The sequence below is a fragment of the Haliotis cracherodii genome, unplaced genomic scaffold (assembly GCF_022045235.1).
Source record: "Haliotis cracherodii isolate W230 unplaced genomic scaffold, xgHalCrac1.p SCAF_16, whole genome shotgun sequence".
Lineage (NCBI taxonomy): Eukaryota > Metazoa > Mollusca > Gastropoda > Lepetellida > Haliotidae > Haliotis > Haliotis cracherodii.
Window position 1 is genome coordinate 8,779,380 of NW_027266271.1, and position 20,772 is coordinate 8,800,151.

The window sequence follows — 20,772 nt, forward strand, 5'->3', positions numbered from 1 at the left end:
AAAGCAATCAATGATAGATTAATGATCAACCATCAATGAAGGCAAGTCTCACAACTAAAGTATTCTTTCTCTCTACCCTTCATGTAAACAACCAAAATACACACATCAAAACTCCAGAAAGATACTTTACCTTAAGCAGCGGCACAAACAGATCACATGCAAAGGTCTTGAAACCTTGCTTCATTTTAAAACATATTATAACAAATTTGTTTGTCCCCTACTAATTAATTTAGATTACTAAAAAAAAATAAATAAATAACTGATAACAAATTTTATGCTGATTTTTAGAAACTGATGAAATTATGTACTATATTTTCTTGAGTATAGTGTACACCCCCTCTGAAGCAACGCCAATAGGCTCAAGGGCTTGAAACCACACTCCATCTTGAAAAGATGCCTACCGTTAAGGTTCTTCTGGAAGTCTTTTCATCTCTTGTAATTCTTTAAAATAGCATTACATACTCCCAGACAAGCTATCATCTGTGCTGCAAAATACTTTCTTGAAATTTATTTGAGTCCCACATTTTGTACAAATAGTTGTATGGTTACTGTGACTGGCATGAGATTCAGCAAATAAGATGCACAACAATATTTATTTACATCCCCTTCTTCAAAAAAATGTTTGCTCGAAACAAATTACTGAAACTAAGAACAATAAGTATCTCATGATGTATGTATCATTAATCTGTATCAATTAAGATATGATTCAAGGAGTTGCCGCCATGAAATATTTGGCTGCACTGAAATAACAGAAAGGTGCTTGAATTCTGTGAACTGACAAACATTCAAGTCAGGCGTCTAAACATACAATACCTGATTATTATTACTTTTGTTCCTCAATCCAAGACATTTAAGCCATCCACATAATTATAACAATCGTGACCATGTGCTTTTACATATTAAATTAAACGAACTGCATACCTAGTGCAGTTTTTGATTGGTTCTTGATTGACACTTAGTTGGAAGACCATGAAATGATTATGGATAACAAATTCAAACCTAGTTTATTAAGCATGTTCATGAAAACTAACATAACCATAAGTAATTTTCAATAAATGTCCAAAAGGAAACACATCTCAATTTTGATTGAAATTTGAAAATGGATTTGATAAATTGTTCTAGCTCATTATCACTGAAAAACAGTGAGACAAGACTGGTGTTCTTAAAATCTAAGTATAAGGGCGTGCAGTAACTTACTGCTTCCAAGAAACAGTGCAGAGGACAAGTTTTCAGAATGGAAGTTCTTGAGACTGTTATGTTCTATTGGTGTCCCGGGAGATGTTTTGGCCATGCGACGATTCAGATTGTCATCAGAAAGATTGGACATCTGTCTGTTCCGAAACAGTTTTTCATCGAAGGAAGCTCTGCGTTTTCTCCGAACTCTTCGTTTCTCAACTCCATCCTGTTCAGTCTCTGTTTCAGATGATGATGACGGACTCCTGCAGCGAGGTGTCACGTCATCAGACAATGATGCGTCGTCACTCTGTTCCATGTCGGTGTCCGAGGTTTCCTCGTATATTACATTCCAGTTAACCAGTGGATCATAGCGGATGTCAGACCTCCAGGGGTGACTGTTGCTGCTGTTGTTGTTAACATTATCAATGGTCTCCATTTCAACCAACTATCAAGCTCCGCTAAGTTGAAATATTTGGCTTTAGAAACAGGCCCACAAGTCCAAATTGAGACAAACTTGTCTCGAAAAGTACACAACTTCTAAGTCTACATGATTGCAATTTTCCTTCACTGAACTAAAAGTAGATGATGAAAAGTTCAAATAGAAAGTTTGCTGAGCCTAAAAAGATCTCCAATTTGTCAATGCTTAACTGGACACTACCAAGCTTAATCCCTGTCAGATATTTCTGTGTGTGTCTGTTATAGACTGGACCTTATCTGAAGCCTTAGAGCCGTCGTGATCTATTTACTCGACTGTGGAGGCTGTCACGTGGGGTATAGCTCCACCTACCGACAATCAAGGCCACCGACACCTGATGGTGTTTACAATTTTTGTGTGTGATTATCTCCAACCAACACAGGGCCACAATGATATCTTGCATGTGAACTGAGCTTTGACAGTGATTGGTGATGTGCGACAGGTTTCAACAGTTTATTAATACAACCCACCTTTCCTGATTTAACTTTCCAAGCCCTAATAAGTTCATAAAAAAGGATTTGCTACCTTGTCTTAATCCTCAGGAGGTAGGTATTGAAACAGTCTAGTACCACAAATACACTTTTTGACTGAAATACACACCAGCATATACAAAACAAGTTACAATACAATATCTGTCTCTCTCTCTCTCTCTCTCACACACACACACACACACACACACACACACACACACACACACACACACACACACACACACACACACACACACACACACACACACACACACACACACACACACACACACACACACACACACACACACACACACACCATGAAACTTTAGTTGGCAGATATGGGGATTTTGAATTGCTTGTCCCAAGCTTGCTAGGACTGCTAACAGTGGACAAAGTCTAGTTCCTCTGTGTTTCAACTCTTCAAAAGAGAATTGTTAAGTACTGCAGTACTTGTGACAACAATTACAAAGGAGAAAATAGTCTTCCTCCAGAAGACACCAACTGTGACTATCTCGTCGACATCATCGCGGATGTGTCTACATGGGACAACGTGACTTTGAGCATGCCCACTGCCTGACAGACACGGCTGATTAATGGTGAACTGATATATCCACCGTACTGTCACCCCATTGTGTAACTAAAACACACCATCCTTTTAACAACTGCCTTCCTCCTGAGGTGAATGTTTAATCAACAGGTGTTCAAGGGGGCCTACGTGCAGCGTATATGATAGGCTTACAGACCTTGGACAGGATTTGAGAAAATATACGGGAAATGTTCTCCATGTTTACAACTTGTGTTTACACCCTAGATGGGGGAACCTCAGACGTTAATGACTTCATAATCATAAAGCACATTTGCCACACACAAAATGCTGATTATTTGGTAGACTAAGATAAAATGATATTTGTTGTTGTTTATGTTATTATTTTCTTAAGTGTGGCAGATGAGTGGGACATCAGAAATTTAATGGTATTTACATTATATCATGGCCTGTGAGTGTAATGAAGGAAACAAACAAAAAGACATTTGTGGTAGACATTTGCTACCTACATTGCATAATATGGCTACTAAAAACCATTTGTACGTCGGTATTGGCCCAAGTATGCTAGTATTGGCCCAGGCATACATTGTGCCTGGGTTCTACACAGGGATGTGACCTCACTTGGCTACCCATGTTCTCCATACTACATTGATATTATTTATTATGATTTAATGTTTGTTAATGTTTCACTGTTTGTATGTGTCAAGATGGCCCAATTGACCAGTAAGAGATTAATAATCCCATGGAGTAAACTATAGAACATATAGAAATATTAACCAGGTTAGAAATTCAACTCTTATCAAAATCAGATCTTAGTTCTCACTATTGCCAAAGATGTGAACACATCCCATTATGGGTCACGTCAGAACGATCTTTCATCCGACCAATCAAAGTGTCGCTTACCAGATCATGAAAGTGACAGTCGGAAAGTGTTTTCCAATCATGCAACCCTGAAAGCATTAACAGAGGGTATTCTGAACGACAGTTACGGCCCGTACGACTGATTATCGTCTATCTCTTGCTTCAGTGGGATAAACATTTGAACAGAGGAGGCACAGTACGTGGGAAGCGCTGCCATACAATCTCAACCATTTATTAGACATTCCAGAATGCTCGTTTGTTCAGTTTCCAAAATTTTAATCAAGAAATATGCAAATTTATTTTTCAGGCATAGCCTGAAACGGAAGTAGCCATGTTGAAACGAGTGCCATATTTTTAAGCTCGAGAAAGCTGCTTTCTAATTGGCTGATGTTGACTTCTTGTTAGTCATTTCAGCAGTCGGACAAAGGTCATGAAAGGTCGTTATGACATGACCCGTAATAGAATGTCCTCAGATCTTTGTTTAGTGGCAGCAAGAACTTAGGTCAGATTTTAATGAGATTGGTTAGAAATTCTTTTTCACTACTTTGCAAAACTACCTTCTACAAATTTGCTATTTACCTAAGGAAGTGTCATGTGGCCTTCCTGAATTTGAGCAGACTTAATTTCAACGCCTATCATTAATGCTACTGGCTTGGGTTAATTTAGATACCAGATTGTTGTATGATGTAGTTTTCATGGGGCCTGTTTGAAATGCTTCAAATGATTTCATGACTAAAACCTACAAACAAAATGTTTCTGAAAAGAACTGCATTTTTCAAATTACAAGTCAAATATATATTCTCTATCATAGAAAGATATAACACAAGATATTCAAAATTTCAAATGCAAATAATTCACTTTTCAGATTACCTTGATAAACTGTTGTACACATTTCCCAGAATGATCAATAGCTTATGTATGAGAGTCTCTAGTTTACAATTAAAACCAACCATTTAACATTTTTTAAAAAACAACTATGAAAGTAACTTTTATTTCTACATAACAACATCTAATATATGCTTTTGTTTGTTGTTTAACGCCACACTCAGCAATATTCCAGCTATATGACGGCGGTCTGTAAGTAATTGAGTCTGGACCAGACAATCCAGTGATTGAAAACACGCAATTGCGATGCGATGACATGCACAAACCAAGTAAGCGAGTCTGACCACCCGAACCTGTTAGTCGCCTCTTACGACAAGCATAGTCGCCTTTTACGGCAAGCATGGGTTGCTGAAGACGTATTCTACCCCGGATCTTCACGGGCCTCTAATATATGCAATAATTGTAATTCAGAAAAGGTGAATGCCATAGAAAAGTGACTAATCCATGCAATATGAACAGAAATTTATTGCAGAATTTACCATAGTAAGGAAAGTTAGCAACAGTCAAAAACAGAAGAAATGTGACTTTTCCAGACATGACTTGTTACTGACTGAAAGAAAGGTCAGTATCAATTAGCATATTTAGGTCAAACTGACCACAGCGTCAATGTAACCCACCCATGTCAAGTTTCAACAGATTGTGCAAGATAAACACTGACAAAGGCTTATGTGTATTGTCGCACTGTTTACCACCAATAGCCCTGTAAACAGTACATATCAATGATATTAGTGATAAGCCAGGACCTAGTCAACAGTTTGAAAAGACGTGTGAACTGTGCAGTTAATGACAATGAGCACAAATTTCTACACACATATATTTCATGCATACAATTTCTTACAAACTACATGTCAACACTTTGATAAATCAAATAAATATTTGATCAAATATCAAACTTTCAAACAATGTCTGTCTGATAATTAAATCAAATATTGTCACAAAATGAAAGTTACCTTGACTGGAGAGTCATTTTTCAGTATTGACATTGTTTTGATTTTGTTGGTTTATTGCTTTACGCCGCACTCAGCAATATTCCAGCTATATGACGGCGGTCTGTAAATAATCGAGTCTGGACCAGACAATCCAGTGATTGATATCATGCGCATCGATCCACGCAATTGGGATCGATGACATGCATCAACCAAGTCAGCGAGCCTGACCACCCAATCCGATTAGTCGCCTCTTACGACATGCACAGCCGCCTTTTATGGCAAGCATGGGTTGCTGGAGACCTATTCTAACCCGGATCATATGTTTTGACAGTCAAGTATGCTTACCACTTGGTGTTGACAATATCGTGAAATACACAAGTCTAAGCATCAGCTGATATGGTTGCTGCTGATGTTTGTCACACACATCTGATACAAGGATTGTCTACACCTACAGCCTACCTGATTAATGTCATGTACACACTCCACCATGTATGTTATGCATTGAGTTTTACGTACAATTCTTGTGCATGTAAAACTATATCTGTATTTCATTTTCATTCATTAGACAATAAGATTTAAAACAATATGTCAATAAATGTCAATTCATTCATATTTGATATTAATAAATTATAATCATTACAAAATTACTTTCCAAATAAATATTAATTCTTTTTTTCACTATATTTTTAATATGTTATTTTTTATAAAATACCATTCTTTCAACATACATACTTACAAATTACAAGATATTCAAGTAATAGTATACCTGTACTTTTTCATTATCATTTAACATTAAATATATTCTTCATATATTCTTTCTTCCATATTGTCTTGTATTTTATTCAGTGATTCCCAGCCAGGGAATACAAAAGTACAGGCAAAGATTTCCAAATTGAAGCCACATGCACATTTACATTTCAGAACGGTGTCATGCAGGGAGCCACAACCACTCCCCTAGTCTTCCTTCATTACAGTGGAAATGCATGCAGGCTTCCTCACATTTACATTAACGTAGGATAATGTAAACCTACAAACATGGATTTACAGTAACACTTCTTTGAAATAAATATATCCAGCTGCTACATCCTGCAGTGAGATAGAGGTGTTAAAATAGTAGGCAGAGCACTGAAAAGTAATGTTTTTTCATTGGTTTTGGAAAGCAAGATAGAAAACCCTATGATGCATGCAGCTACCAGTTTTTCGATTTTTATCTGGAATCATATACTTTCTTCCGCGAAGCAGAACATACACATTTTTATTTAAGTGCTTAAGAAAGAGATAGACAAAGGTTTTGAAACTATTTAATGACTTGGGGCCAACTTGAGATGTAGTAATATGTTGTAAATCCAACAACATACAATGGTCCCGCCATAACCCAAAGTGGTGATGATATGGGAAGAAAGCTCGAAGTGATGCTGGTCTTAGATGTTTACCACTTAGGTGAAACCCATGAGCACGGGTATGGTGCTGACAAACCTAGAAACATATTCCGGGCGAACCGGGATTGGAACCCACAATTATAGGTTTCTGGCGTGCCCAAGGGATGCAACTCTGCACAGTGAATTGCAGTGAATTAGATGACTGGGCCACCCATGGCCCCACAAACTGCAGTGCCTTAGACAACTGGGCCACCCATATATGTATATGTAGAACTGCTTATTAACTACGCAACAAACGAATGAGGGGTCACTAAACTCCAACTAAACAAGTAGGACACTACACATTCTGTAATGGACGACATCAGTGGAAAAATTGAGTGTTACCCACTGTCAAACAACCTCAGTACATTTCAGTAATTTAATGTACGTTATGAGACAAAGCCTTTTATTTTTCATTGATAAGTTAACAGAATCATCTTAGAAAAAGATTTCATTTGTCAAAAAGATCACAATATAATGGAGTCTGTTAAAACATTTCAGAAGTGAACAATCTGAACTAACTAAATACAAGGGAAGAAGGTCTTTTAACTGCTATATGACATCCAAGTAGCACATTTCTTGCAAATCATTTAATACTTTTCACGCAAGCATACGTTTTTAAAGAGATGACTTCAAGAATTTGTTTTATAAATTGTTTCTGGTAAATATATCAAGTGTCACTTTTAGCAATATTCCAGCAATATCATGGTGGGGGACACCAGAAATGGGCTTCACACATTGTACCCATGTTGGGAATTGAACCCGTGTCTTCGGCGTAACAAGCGAATGCTTCAACCACTAGGATACCCGACCGCCCCAGTGACAAATGAATTTATGCCTAAATATAGTAAGAGGTTATCACCATTCAATTCCAAAATAAATTTACACAGCTGTAAACTAGAAACAGACATGTTGATACACATTTAATGCTTGAAATCCCAGATAATAACACAATATTATTTTAGCACTAAATAAATTCAAAATAAAAAGAATTCTAAAAAAACTTTTGCTTCTTTGCTTTTATTTTGGTAACAGATTCACCTCAAGTTACTGCAATATTTACATAGGCCCAGTGCACTGTGCACAGGTTATGATGGGCATAGCCACCTTGCTAATCTCCTTAATCATGTGGTGTAGCCTGATCATGATTAAACCTCTGCGACCCTGTGAATAAGGTTCCCTCTCCCAGTTGATATTTCCGAAAATAGCTGGCAACTGTGCACGTAACCATTAATAAAACTGTCAAAATTTACCAAACTAAATATTATATTCATGTTTACTGCATGACATTTGAATACTGTCTTTGTTGTCAGTTTGAATATGTCCTTTGTAAAGGAACAAGACTTTTTTCTTGTTTGGCTTATTAGTTTTGCAGATTGAATGCTGATTCATTTAAAGTTAAAAGTCAGCTTGGTTTATACATGTATCAGCTATATGACAGCAGCCGGTAATAATCCAGTGATTAATATGATGAGCACATTCCAAGCACATAACAATCAATCAACCAAGTTGCTGTGCCTCAAACAAGCAAATCCATTAAGCTGCTTCTTACAGCCCGTGAAGATCTGGGGTAGAATAGGTAGGTCTTCAGCAACCCATGCTTGCCGTAAAAGGTGACTATGCTTGTCGTAAGAGGCAACTAATGGGATCGGGTGGTCAGGCTTGCTGACTTGGTTGATGTATTTCATCGGTCCCAATTGCATGGATCGATGCTCATGATGTCAATCACTGGATTGTCTGGTCCAGACTCGATTATTTACAGACCGATGTCATAGAGCTGGAATATTGCTGAGTACTTCATTAAACAACTAACAAACAAACAATCTTACAGCCAGAAGAGGCTGCTGGGGTCCAATTGAAACCCATGTTCCCAGGGTGTCTTACACTTGTGAAGTAATAGCATAAAAGGTCATATTGTAATGACTGTCAATATATTCAACATTTTAGGACTGTCATCCAATGAGAGTCGTGAGACGCCTTGTTACTGGTGTGAGGTGTGTCTTAGCTGTGGAACAGAATGTTTTCACTTGCTATGCAATCACTTAGTGTCAACACTGTTATACTGCAATGATTTGTGAGGTTGCTTTCATAAAAAGTATCCATTCCATTTTCTTTGTACTTTGATCCTCGTCATACAGCAGGGCATGAACTCCTCTCAGAATGGTTATAATAATATTGATTGTAGACTCTCCTGCCATTTCTCTAGATGTAGCCAGTGATTGGAGACTCACACTGTTGTCGTTTACAATGCTGTGAACAACGTGTATGTCACTGTAACCTGAGTTCAGAATGCACACATGCTACTTCGCACGTTCCAGATCTCAATATGCACGGGGAAAAAAAAGACTTTTATACAATTATATGCCACCCTACATCAACATTAAACTATCAAATTTAACCAAGTTGGATAGAGTTATCTTGGATAACATTATTCAATGATTAAAATGCAAACAACTACTTTTACCAAACATATGACCACTATTTAGATAAGTTGGATGATTTTCTCAGCATAATGTGAGTGAGTGAGTGAGTATGGATTTAAGCCGCTTTCATCAATATTCCAGCAATATCACGGCAGGGGACACCAGAAATAGGCTTCACACATTGTACCCATGTCGGGAATCGAACCCGGATCTAGAGCGTGACAAGTGAACGCGTTAATCACTAGGCTAACCGACCGCCCTTCAGCATAATGTAATGAAGTACCCTCCAATCAAGCTTTACTTAATCCTTCACACTGAAAAACATTCTTGAGTAAAAGTTCTAATATTTTTACAGTTTATGAGCATAACAAAGGCCACTGTAAAAAATATACGTTTCTCATGACTTTTTTGTAGGTGGGGATGGATGAATTGATTGTATATATTATTTATTTAGTAGGTTACAAATCTTGAAAAGTAAACATGATTCTAAAATACCATCTGACATCTTTCAGCTATATCTCCAAGGCTTAAAGTAAGAAGCGAAGTCTCCGTGATTCAGGTGACCATGTCAAGCTTTCCCCTAAGATCTAACCCATTATGGTTTGCGCCAAAAGTCGGAAACTGATGCAAAAAATGAAACTTGATTAGAAAACACTGTTTTTTAACAATGCTTAAAATTATACAAATAGGGGTTGGAAATACAAATATATTTTAACAAGTCTGTTCTTGCTTCAATGAATAATAGAAACAGTTTTAATAGTTACCTTGTCCTTTCAGTCAACATGTGCCTGAGAAATTGCTCTCGAAAATACGTCCAGAGACACTTTATCAAGAACAAGCAAAAGTGTTACCTTTTTAAACAAAATCCAGTATAGCTCAAAGTTCCCCTTATTAATAACTTTGCATGTCTAGGATATAGCACCAAATATGGGTCAGCTTCATGTACAAATGAAGACAAACAACCTCACATCAGGTAGGTTACTATTTTGAAAGAAAAAAAAATCAGTGTGTTTGTTTCTCTTTCAGATCATTGCTTCATGTCAAATTCCTACGTGTGAGATGACGAAACTTAGATACTTGAATGTACACTAAGGTGTTTTAGAAACTAGCTTATTTGGGAACAGACTTCTTAGTTTTATCTTGGAGCTTGAACCTTGATCTGCAGTGTCTCCACATACTTCAGGAGTTATTTTAAGCATGCACACTCATTACATTCATTCTCTAGATGTAAGGATCCGAAATACTCGCACATGCAAATTAATTAAATGCATAAATATGAAAAAAAAGCTCCTTTCTTAAAAAAATGTGTCTGTGAGTATGATTTTATGCAGCTTTTGCAATATTCACTCAAAACCACACACAAATATTATCCCGAGGGGAATTGAAACTGGCTGGTCGGGTCTTGGGTCTGCTGAGTCAAACCTTTACCCGCTGGGCTACCCTACATTCCTGAAAGTTTTGTTTATTGTTTAATGCCACAATAAGCAATTTTCCAGCCCTAAATAATGGAGTCTGCACCAGACAATCAAGTGATTGGTATTGGGAGCAACAATCCACACTATCAGGGTATGATGGCCTGCTAGATCACTGAATCTGACCACTGATCCATTTAGCTGCCTCTTACCACCAGCAAAGCATGCTGGGGACCTATTCTAATCCAGAATCCCCAAGTAGTCAGCGTCCCTTAAGTAGTGAAGTGACTTCCTGATACAAATGTAATAAACCTGTTCAGATATGTGCATAAATTTTATGAGGCTTTGAAAAGTATCTGTCCTATCTGTCAGTTTAATGAGTTGGAAAACGCCCACAGTGATGCCTGCCACTTGCTGAACCAGCGCACAAGAGCATAGTGTTGACAGACCCCGGATCATGAACATGAATCTGTAAGTAAAACCCCTATTCAGCAGATCCTGGTATGGATAAGGGACATAACTCTGCGTAGTTAGTTCCAGTGCTTTAGGTGACTGGATCATCATACAGCAGATAGACTAAGGATCATAATTCATATTGAACTGTGGTGTGTAGGACGATTGTGTCACTGATGTTTCTCATCTTGACTGTGATCTAAGTAAATCAGTGCAAAAAATAAAGATTTACTCAATCTTACATTGGCATAAAGGTAAAAAATAACATTTTTTACTTATCCTGCATTACTCCTTAATGCAATTTCTGCTTTCTTTTGACAGAAAACAAAGATGCAGGGACCCAGCTAGCAAAGAGTGAGTGAGTGAGTTGGGTTTAACGCCGCTTTTAACAGTGTTCCAGTCATATCACGGCATGTCAGCTTAATGTGGGAGGAAAGCCCAAAGTGATGCTGGTCTCAGACGTTTACCACTTCGGTGAAACCCAAGAGCACGGGTATGGTGCTGACAAACCCAGAAACATAATCGGGGCGAAATGGGATTCAAACCCACAATCATAGGTTTCTGGCATGCCCAAGGGGCGCAACTCTGCACAGTGAATTGCGGCACCTTAGACGACTGGGCCACCAAGGAAGTTAATTTCCAAGATTATTGTCACGAAAACATTTTTTTTCCTTTTTCCTTAAATATTCTTTCTTATAAAGTAGCCCATTTTCCATGAGACAGTATATCTGTAATGCCTTTTAAGCCCATAATATATTAACTCTAAGACTTCCCTCCCCCCTTGGCTTATACCAAATAATGACAATGTATTTATATACATGGTGAATTTACTTCGAAGTCATCCATTTCTATATACATGAATCTAAATAACTACAACATGCACACTTGATAAGAAATACACAACAGCCAGTGCAAAACATGTCTACAGCTGTCTGAGGAAATACAGGTACACCATGGAACAGCAGCAGCAAATACAGTATAGATGTAAGGTACAAGACTATATAATATACAGCACTTCACAAACAGGGTGGTGTGTGTCGAACCTGCTTGTTCAGATATTCATACGTGAACCATAATAAAAACAAATGTCCTTGTATTGCTTGTTTCTGCGAAGCAATAACTGAGAAGTGATGGTCAAATTTCTACTTATAAAAAGTAAATAATATTTTTTCCATTCCTGTTTGACACTCATATATTCAAAACAAACATCTTGGTATCAACTGGCTTCAGAGAACACTAAATAAGAAGTGATGTCTGAATGTTTGTCGATTTATAAAAAGGAAAACAAATGAGTTTTGATATCTGTTTTTTGAAAACATAAGACGCTTGAAACTATACTTCTGTTTCAGCAGTCTTTCAAAACAGTCTGATGTATGTAAAAAGGTTTTGTTTTTTAAAGACCAGATAGCAACATATTCACTATGTAGAGCGACTCCGGTATGGACAGTAGGATAATACGTATGAAGTACCCAACACTACTTTACATAGGAATAAGTAGTTATCCATATGTGTTAATAATCATTGTAATTTCATGCAGCCCAAATGAATGGTATTGTTACAGACATAACCTATGTTCTCAACAAGCAGGCTAAAGTTGGGACAAACGGTGCTGTCAATAAATATCACTCACCTTGATTTATTTCTGCATAAATAAGGCAAAAAGAGAAACACGTGAAAACATCATCTCAGCTCTGAAGTATTTGTACATGAAACATACATGTAACGTTGTCTATTACCTCTAAATATAGGAAAACACTACAGACATTGTACATTTCTAGGGCGTCAATTGCCGCCAGCCATTGACGACATGTCTTCAAGTACATGTACCTTGTGTGATGTTTTGTTAACCTGTGAGCTAACTATACAATCATTGAATGAATGAGTTTCTATTAATAGTTGAGACGGGACGTCATCCTTATAAATGATGACAAAGCTGAAAAAAAAATATCTGTAAAGGTTTAATCCTTAAGAAGAGAAACTGCTTCACTTGTTTTTATATGAAACACAAGTTGTTTGAGTGAATTTGGCATGAAACATACAGATGACTTCACATGATGTATGGCATGAATGAATGAATGAATGAAGTGAGATGAAAGAGATATAAAAAGCATAAAAGGAGAGAAGAAAGAAAGGATTACAAAATAACAGAAAGGAAATACAAGACACAGGCAATGATTGACAAACTTATCAGACAGAGGTGACATATAGATATAGATTTCCAGTTATAAATTATTCGAAATGTTTCTTGCATTGTTTTCAATTTTCAACCTTCATTCTTATTTTGATGTGTCAGTTGCATTTTAGAAACTATAGCATTGCTGAACTATTTTTTTGTCCAGTCCAATTGCTGTATATATGCTTATAATGAACTACGGTCATAACAAACTAAAATTACTGGTCCCTTTGGGTTTCTTATAACCTCAGTTTGCTGTATATATGATTATAATGAACTACGGTCATAACAAACTAAAATTACTGGTCCCTTTGGGTTCGTTATAATCTAAGTTTGCTATGTATATGCTTATAACGAACTACGGTCATAACAAACTAAAATTACTGGTCCCTTTGGGTTCGTTATAATCTCAGTTTGCTATATATATGCTTATAACGAACTACGGTCATAACAAACTAAAATTACTGGTCCCTTTGGGTTCGTTATAACCTCAGTTTACTGTATCAGCCCCTGTACCAACACATTGCAAGGAGAGAATAAACAAGTTGAAATCTGTAAGTCAATCCTCTTTTCACTATTACCTTCCTGACTGCCACTCCACAAACAAATCAGACAGCATGAATCACAATAAATTCATGTTATGTAGAGGGTGCCAAAACAATGCTGAAAATTACAACTGAAAAATACTCACTGCCAACTCCCAAGTCAGCTTCACCCTACTACAGTACATCGACGTATATATACAGACACACTTAAAAGCATTAATCACCCGTTGTCCTGGCCAGAGTTGTGTCACAAGAACTGATAGAAAGTTATCTTGTTCTAAAGCACTGATTTCCTCTCACTTTTTCTAACTACAGAAATGTTTTTATTACTTTTCAACATTCACCCATTAGTTAAGGTGAGGTGAAATGAGGTTTCACGTCGCGTTCAAGATTATTGTACTTATATAGCGACGTCTCATTATTTAATTCTTCATAATTAAACAAAAACACAATCAATAACCATTCAGGCATGATAATGTCACAAATAACATATAAAAATTATGATGGAACTCCAGGCTCTGTAGATGAAATTTTGAATACATATTAAACCTGCTCATAGACTGCTCTAACCAAATTCATAAACATACACCCCATCACTGTCAGTGTTTTGAGGCCTTCAGTATTCACTCAAAGTATTTACTGCATATTGATAGTTTTGTTTGGTCAATAATAAACCAATATCAATCAATTGTTTGATAGGCATTACTTCACAGTTGACGGGTGACAAAGAAGACACAATTTATCGATAACAACTTCTTTAATTTCTGTAAATGGAACATTTCGGTATAGATTTTTATACCGTTGATAAGCATGGGTGGAAACCCTTGCTTGACAACGGTATAAGAATATATACCGAAACATCACATTTACAGTAATTACAGAAGTTGTTATCCATAAATTGTGTCTTCTTTGTCAATAATAATCAATTTTGAAAATAGACCTGCTTACAATGCTGTTTCATGTGACAATTTGTGTATTATTGACTGCAGTAGAATTCATGTTTTAGCCATCTTTGTTAAACATGCTAAAGAAAACCAATTTTAAAAGTTAAAATGTGAAACAAAAAGTTTTCTTGAAATATAACTTCTAGAAAATATTACAAACTAATCATAATTGATGACTGATTAGTTGGAACAGTTGTATGGTTAAGAGACTTTTCAGTTCTGTATTTTCTTGAATTTTATTGACATAAAATACATAAATCTGGAATACGTAAATCTGTCTGAAGTTTCCTCATTTTCTTTCTAAAATTATGAATAAAAAAAATAAAAAAAATAATTCAAATTTTGGGGTGACTTTAAAGTAAAAATATGTGAATGTTGTTTTATGCAACATTTCAGTTTGGCTACACTGTTACAATGCAATTTTCACTTTTAGTCTTTTTCCTTAATCCAAATTTAGATTGTACAATGTACAAATAACATTCCATATGAAACTCCTACCACATGCATCCAGACATTCCTGCTTCCATCACTGTGAGTAATAGACTCTCATTTATCAAGTTTGAAACATGGAAATATCAATATTCTGAATGTTTCCCTTATTCTGAACATGAAACAGCTTGATACAATACAGTGTATATTTCATTTGTCAAAGTCACACTGCACAAAATAGTATCATTCACATACATCTACTACATAAGTAGTCATACAGGTATGGCAACACATGGCATCGTCATTATTATTTAATGGTCTGAATGGTTTCTAAAATGAAACTTGACATTGTTTGCCATCCCCATACCTTGAAATTTATAACATGGATGTCCACTGAGTCATGGAGCTGATGAAAGGTGAACAGGGGGGAATAGTTGGATGCTTTTGTTATTTCAGAATTTGGTATTGGTATGCAATGTTGTACAGTGTGCAGGGCTCAGCTTTAGTCCTTGTTCAGTGTCAACAGCACCTGTGTTCTTGTGTGTTTGTTGTTTAACGCTGCATTCAGGAATATTCCAGGTATATGACGGCAGTCTGTAAATAATCTGGACCAGACAACCCAGTGATTGATATCATGAGCATCGACCTACACAATTGGGATGCAATGACATACATGAACCAAGTCAGCAAGCCTGATCATCTGATCCTGTTAGTCCCCTCTTATGAGCATGGGTTCAAATTGACCCATCAAGGTAATTCTTTCCTTGTGCACCTCTCTCGGAAATTATGCATACTACACTGCACCTGATAACCATTGACATCAGTCCTCCTGCACCTCTCCATGTTAATGTTTATCAGTTTGCACCTGATTTCTCTAATCATTGACATCAATCATTCGAATCTGCACCTCTCCATGTTAATGCATATCCGTTTGCACCTGATTTCTCTAATCATTGGCATCAATCATTCTGCACCTCCAGGTTAATGCATATCCGTTTGCACCTGATTTCTCTAATCATTGACATCAATCATTCTGCACCTCTCCATGTTAATGCATGTCAGTTTGCACCTGATTTCTCTAATCATTGGCGTCAATCATTCTGCACCTCCAGGTTAATGCATATCAGTTTGCACCTGATTTCTCTAATCATTGGCATCAATCATTCTGCACCTCTCCATGTTAATGCATATCCGTTTGCACCTGATTTCTCTAATCATTGGCATCAATCATTCTGCACCTCTCCATGTTAATGCATATCAGTTTGCACCTGATTTCTCTAATCATTGGCATCAATCATTCTGCACCTCTCCATGTTAATGCATATCCGTTTGCACCTGATTTCTCTAGTCATTGGCATCAATGATTCTGCACCTCTCCATGTTAATGCATATCAGTTTGCACCTGATTTCTCTAATCATTGGCATCAATCATTCTGCACCTCTCCATGTTAATGCATATCAGTTTGCACCCACCTCTGAATTATGACATCCACATCATCTTTCATTAATAACACTCATCCTGCATCTCTGTGTTAATTCATACCATTTCCTTTGCAGCTGATATATCTATTATCATGTACATACATCCTTCGGCTTCTTTCAGTATTTGTGTGTATCAGTTTGGGCCTCTCTGTATAATCCCAACTGCCCTTCACATCTTTCATACAGCCAAATCGGGATACAACAGTGCCTAGTTTCTCAGCTATACCATCATGATAGCATTTTTTAATAAATTTTTTCACTATTTTTATTTCTATCACTGACTCATAAACATTAAATTTGTAACACAAGTGGATTGCTAACTAACCAATCATCCCCCTGTTCTTACATCCTGCTTTTTTCTTTTGTCAATATGCAACCCGGATCTTTTTAAAACAATTAGAATTCTTTGGTCCCAAAAGCCACTGTGAAGAGAATCGATCTTCAGCAACCCAGGCTTTAGAGGCGACTAACAGGATTGGGTCGACAAGCTCCTCACTTGGTTAATGCATGTTATCTTATCCCAATTGTGTAGATTGATGCTCATGATGTCAAAGACTGGATTGTCTGATCCAGAACGCCATTGTGTAGCTGGAATACTGCTGAGTGTGGCTTTAAACAACAAACAAATATTTGTCCTAACAATTGCACCTGCATCTTGGGTTTAAGCCGTATTTAACCTACAAAAACAAAACACTTTCCACAATCATTAGAAATCTCTGCTATAACAAGCCATATAGTCATCAACTGTTCATCGAACAATCCATTTCAAACATGGTAGACTGTGTTGTGCAACTCTTCTTTGGATTATCCAATCAATTCATTTTTCAACAAAATTCAACAGTTAACTAAAACCATAGCCATAAATCTTCAAAAGATTATTCTCTCGATTAAAGATGAATTCTGCAAATTTCTCCCTGATCACAGAATCACAGAATCCACACCATGCTGACATAAATACACCGTGGCCTACAGAACGGGACACAGCATTGATCACGGTAGATGCTCTACTTGAACAGAGCTACCCGGGACTGTAAATCAATAATTCATAAGATATGTATCTTCCAAGGACAACCTCAACACTGGTGTCATGACAACACTACAATGCATATTTCCACAATTTCAACCTGCTTGTTTACAAGTGGAATACATCCACCCATACACAATGTTAAGACATAGGAGACCCGACAGAACCCTACACCTGTAATCAGACAAGGCACATTTCAGATCATGTCTATTTCGGCAGTCTTACCTTGTAATTAATATCAGACTCTGACAATTAACATCCAAGTTTCACAATCACATGGGCAGCAACTCCCTTGCAAATGAAATAGGCGACACTCTCGACAGGTAAGTATGACAAGCCGACACCCAGGTAACACATCGGTACAACAGCTAGTGTGAAATCAATGGACGTACATTTCTAACCAGTGGGATGCTGAGAAGCCTGTGCTAACAGCCTCACTTTGGTAGCCTTGGAGACGACATATAAAAACATACTTCCTCTATTCGACTATGAATAAACAATCAATGACGACATAAATGTCATGTGTTGATTACAGGGACAACAAGGAAATTAACTACATTGCCTTTGATGTGAAAAGTACCTGTACTGTTGGATTCAGCCGAGTGGGACACATTGTTTCAGGCCAGCACTAGATGTTAAATTTATTGTCACTATTTGCAGAGGCCTATTCAATTATATCAAATCTTACTTATCTCAAGTTTAGAGCAGATCAAATTATTTTGTGACAATTATGAAATAAAAATGTGTTGATAGTTGTTAATTTTCTAAAATATACCCTTGAAATAAAGTTTCAACAATACAAATTAAAATATTGTAAAAAGAGTACTTTTTAATAAAAACACACATTGTGAGTACTCTTTTATTATTTACATATGCAAATTAGGGTTGTCTTCCCAAAGTTATGAATATTTGTTCCAGCCCATAAAATACAGTCTGTGAACAATGGACACTTTTATACAAAAACCTTGGTAATTCACTGCAACTGTATTATACAAAACCTAATATGTACAGAGTATGTCTTGGGGAAAAATATAGGAAAATATAGGGAGTTGACAGATTGGTAAACATAAAAATCTTCATGACATCAAATGAAACCAAAATAAATGTTATCACACAATTTAATTACAAATCAAAAATGTATTGCATAGCAGTGTATTATTGATATTATATCAATATTTCAAACTCCTCCAAATACTAACATTAGCAACTCATGCACAAGGAAACTGATCAATAATTCAGCACTACAACATCAGCAGCTGTTTAATTAAACAAAGCAGACATTACAAATACATGATGTAGTAAAAGGACTCAGTTCTGAGTATTATGTGTTCTGATTTATGTGATTTATCTCGGAAAAAACTGGATCCAAACTTGGCCATGTTGGAATGAGGCAAACTGGGGAAAAATGTAATTTCGGTCATAATTGGTACTTTTTGAAAGTTGGTATTATTAAACTTCAGAGGTATTTTGAGTTAGTATTCAAAGCAATACTCCTAACATAAAATAAAGCATTGTAGCCTCTTCTTCGTACTCATGTTACCAGTGACTTAATTAGAAATCACATGGACTAAGCCATCACATTAGATTCAACATGGATTGGGAAGTTAAAATTCCCACTAGGGGCTGAATATCAGTCTTTGGGCAGATCTTGATACATTCCATCATGTTGCATTTTAAAACTTTGAAACATTGAATTACACCAAATACAGAGTATCTGATGAGTTGTCAAGGATAAATACCATGAAGAACATCCAACTTGTCAGAGATCAATACAAACTTGAGGTTTATGTAACAACCAGATATAGGGAGAAAACAGCTCGTCCCTCAGCAGTGTTGGACTAACCAGTGACAGTGTCAACCCTGATCTATAAAGGCAAGTTTCTCACACACCTTACTCATTATCATCGGTTATTTGAAATCCCTCCAGCCTCCCGACAGACTGGAAGCAGAGTTTAGCCAGTGTTACCTTGAGACACTTGTACAACCAGTCCGTATCACTGATGCTACACAGGTTCATAGGGTAACACTTACTCGTCTTCTTACTCTGCCTGTCTGTCACTTATCTACTCTGCTCTAATGACTCATCTAAGGTCGAAGCAAGCCAACAGGGACTAAATTCTCAAGGCAGTTGCTTACAGATATAATTAATACCCTGTTGCTTCACACTGTTGTCATCAGGGTGAGATGTCATGTGGAACCTGGACACAACACTGGAATGTATTTCTGTATGGTCACATACATCTGTCGTGTTTAGGTGGATTCTTTGCCAAGGTTTACACTAGGCACAGATACAGGATGAACTATTGCAAGGAGGGTGCGTGTTGAGATAACACAACATTCAAGGGTTAGATGAATGCAAATAATCTGGGCAGCAATTTAGGTTTGGTAGTTGTGTAACTTTTGTTGAGTGAGTGAGTTTGTTTGTTTGTTTGTTGTTTTACGCTGCTTTCAGCAATATTCCAGCTATATGCCGGCAGTCTGCAAAATAATTGAGTCTGGACCAGATAATCCAGTGATTGATATCATGAGCATCGATCAACGCAATTGGGATCGATGACATGCATCAACCAAGTCACCGAGCCTGACCACCTGATCCATTAGATCACCTCTTACAACAAGCCGGGGGCACGGGTGGCCCAGTCGTCGTGATTTGCTATGCAGAGTTGCATCCCTTGGGCACGCCAGAAACCTATGATTATGGGTTCGAATCCTGGTTCACCCCAATTATGTTTCTAGGTTTTTTAGCACCATACCCATGCTAGTGGGTTTCACCGAAGTGGTCTGAGACCTGCATCACTTCGGGCTTTTCTCCAACATTTAGCTGACACACTGTGATATAACTGGAATACTGTTAAAAGTGGCGTTAAACCAAACTCACTCACTCATTACAACCAGCATAGGTTGCTAATCCAGGACCCCATTGAGAAGGATATATATGTGTGCAGATATATTTGTGTAATGTTTACATAGAGTATACCTAACTGCTTTTTCATATCTCCCCAATGCATGAATGTTTTGTATATTTGAAAATAAGGGGCAGGTCAGGGCGGGAGGGGCATGGGTTGTAGTATGCATAAGAGGGAACACTTTAGAGGCCTTCCCTTATAAGTGAACCCTGGACCTACT

At 37.1% G+C, this 20,772-nt stretch overlaps 1 protein-coding gene across 7 annotated transcripts in view; it reads right to left on the minus strand.

The window, feature by feature from the left end:
* LOC139463793 (trafficking kinesin-binding protein 1-like) overlaps window positions 1-20,772 on the minus strand; it is a 92,003-nt gene that overhangs the window by 19,549 nt on the left and 51,682 nt on the right. Inside the window, exon 1 of one of the 7 annotated variants that reach the window (XM_071245108.1) lies at window positions 17,872-18,048. The exons of 4 other annotated variants lie outside the window; for them this stretch is intronic. Coding sequence is in view for 1 of the 3 variants with exons in the window: in XM_071245105.1 (XP_071101206.1) it covers window positions 1,198-1,612 (415 nt within the window). In the remaining 2 variants the exon portion in view is untranslated. Of the gene's footprint in view, window positions 1-1,197; window positions 1,919-12,679; window positions 12,859-17,871; window positions 18,049-20,772 lie in introns of those variants that run through there. 2 more of the 7 variants (XM_071245107.1, XM_071245105.1) reach the window with 2 other exon arrangements.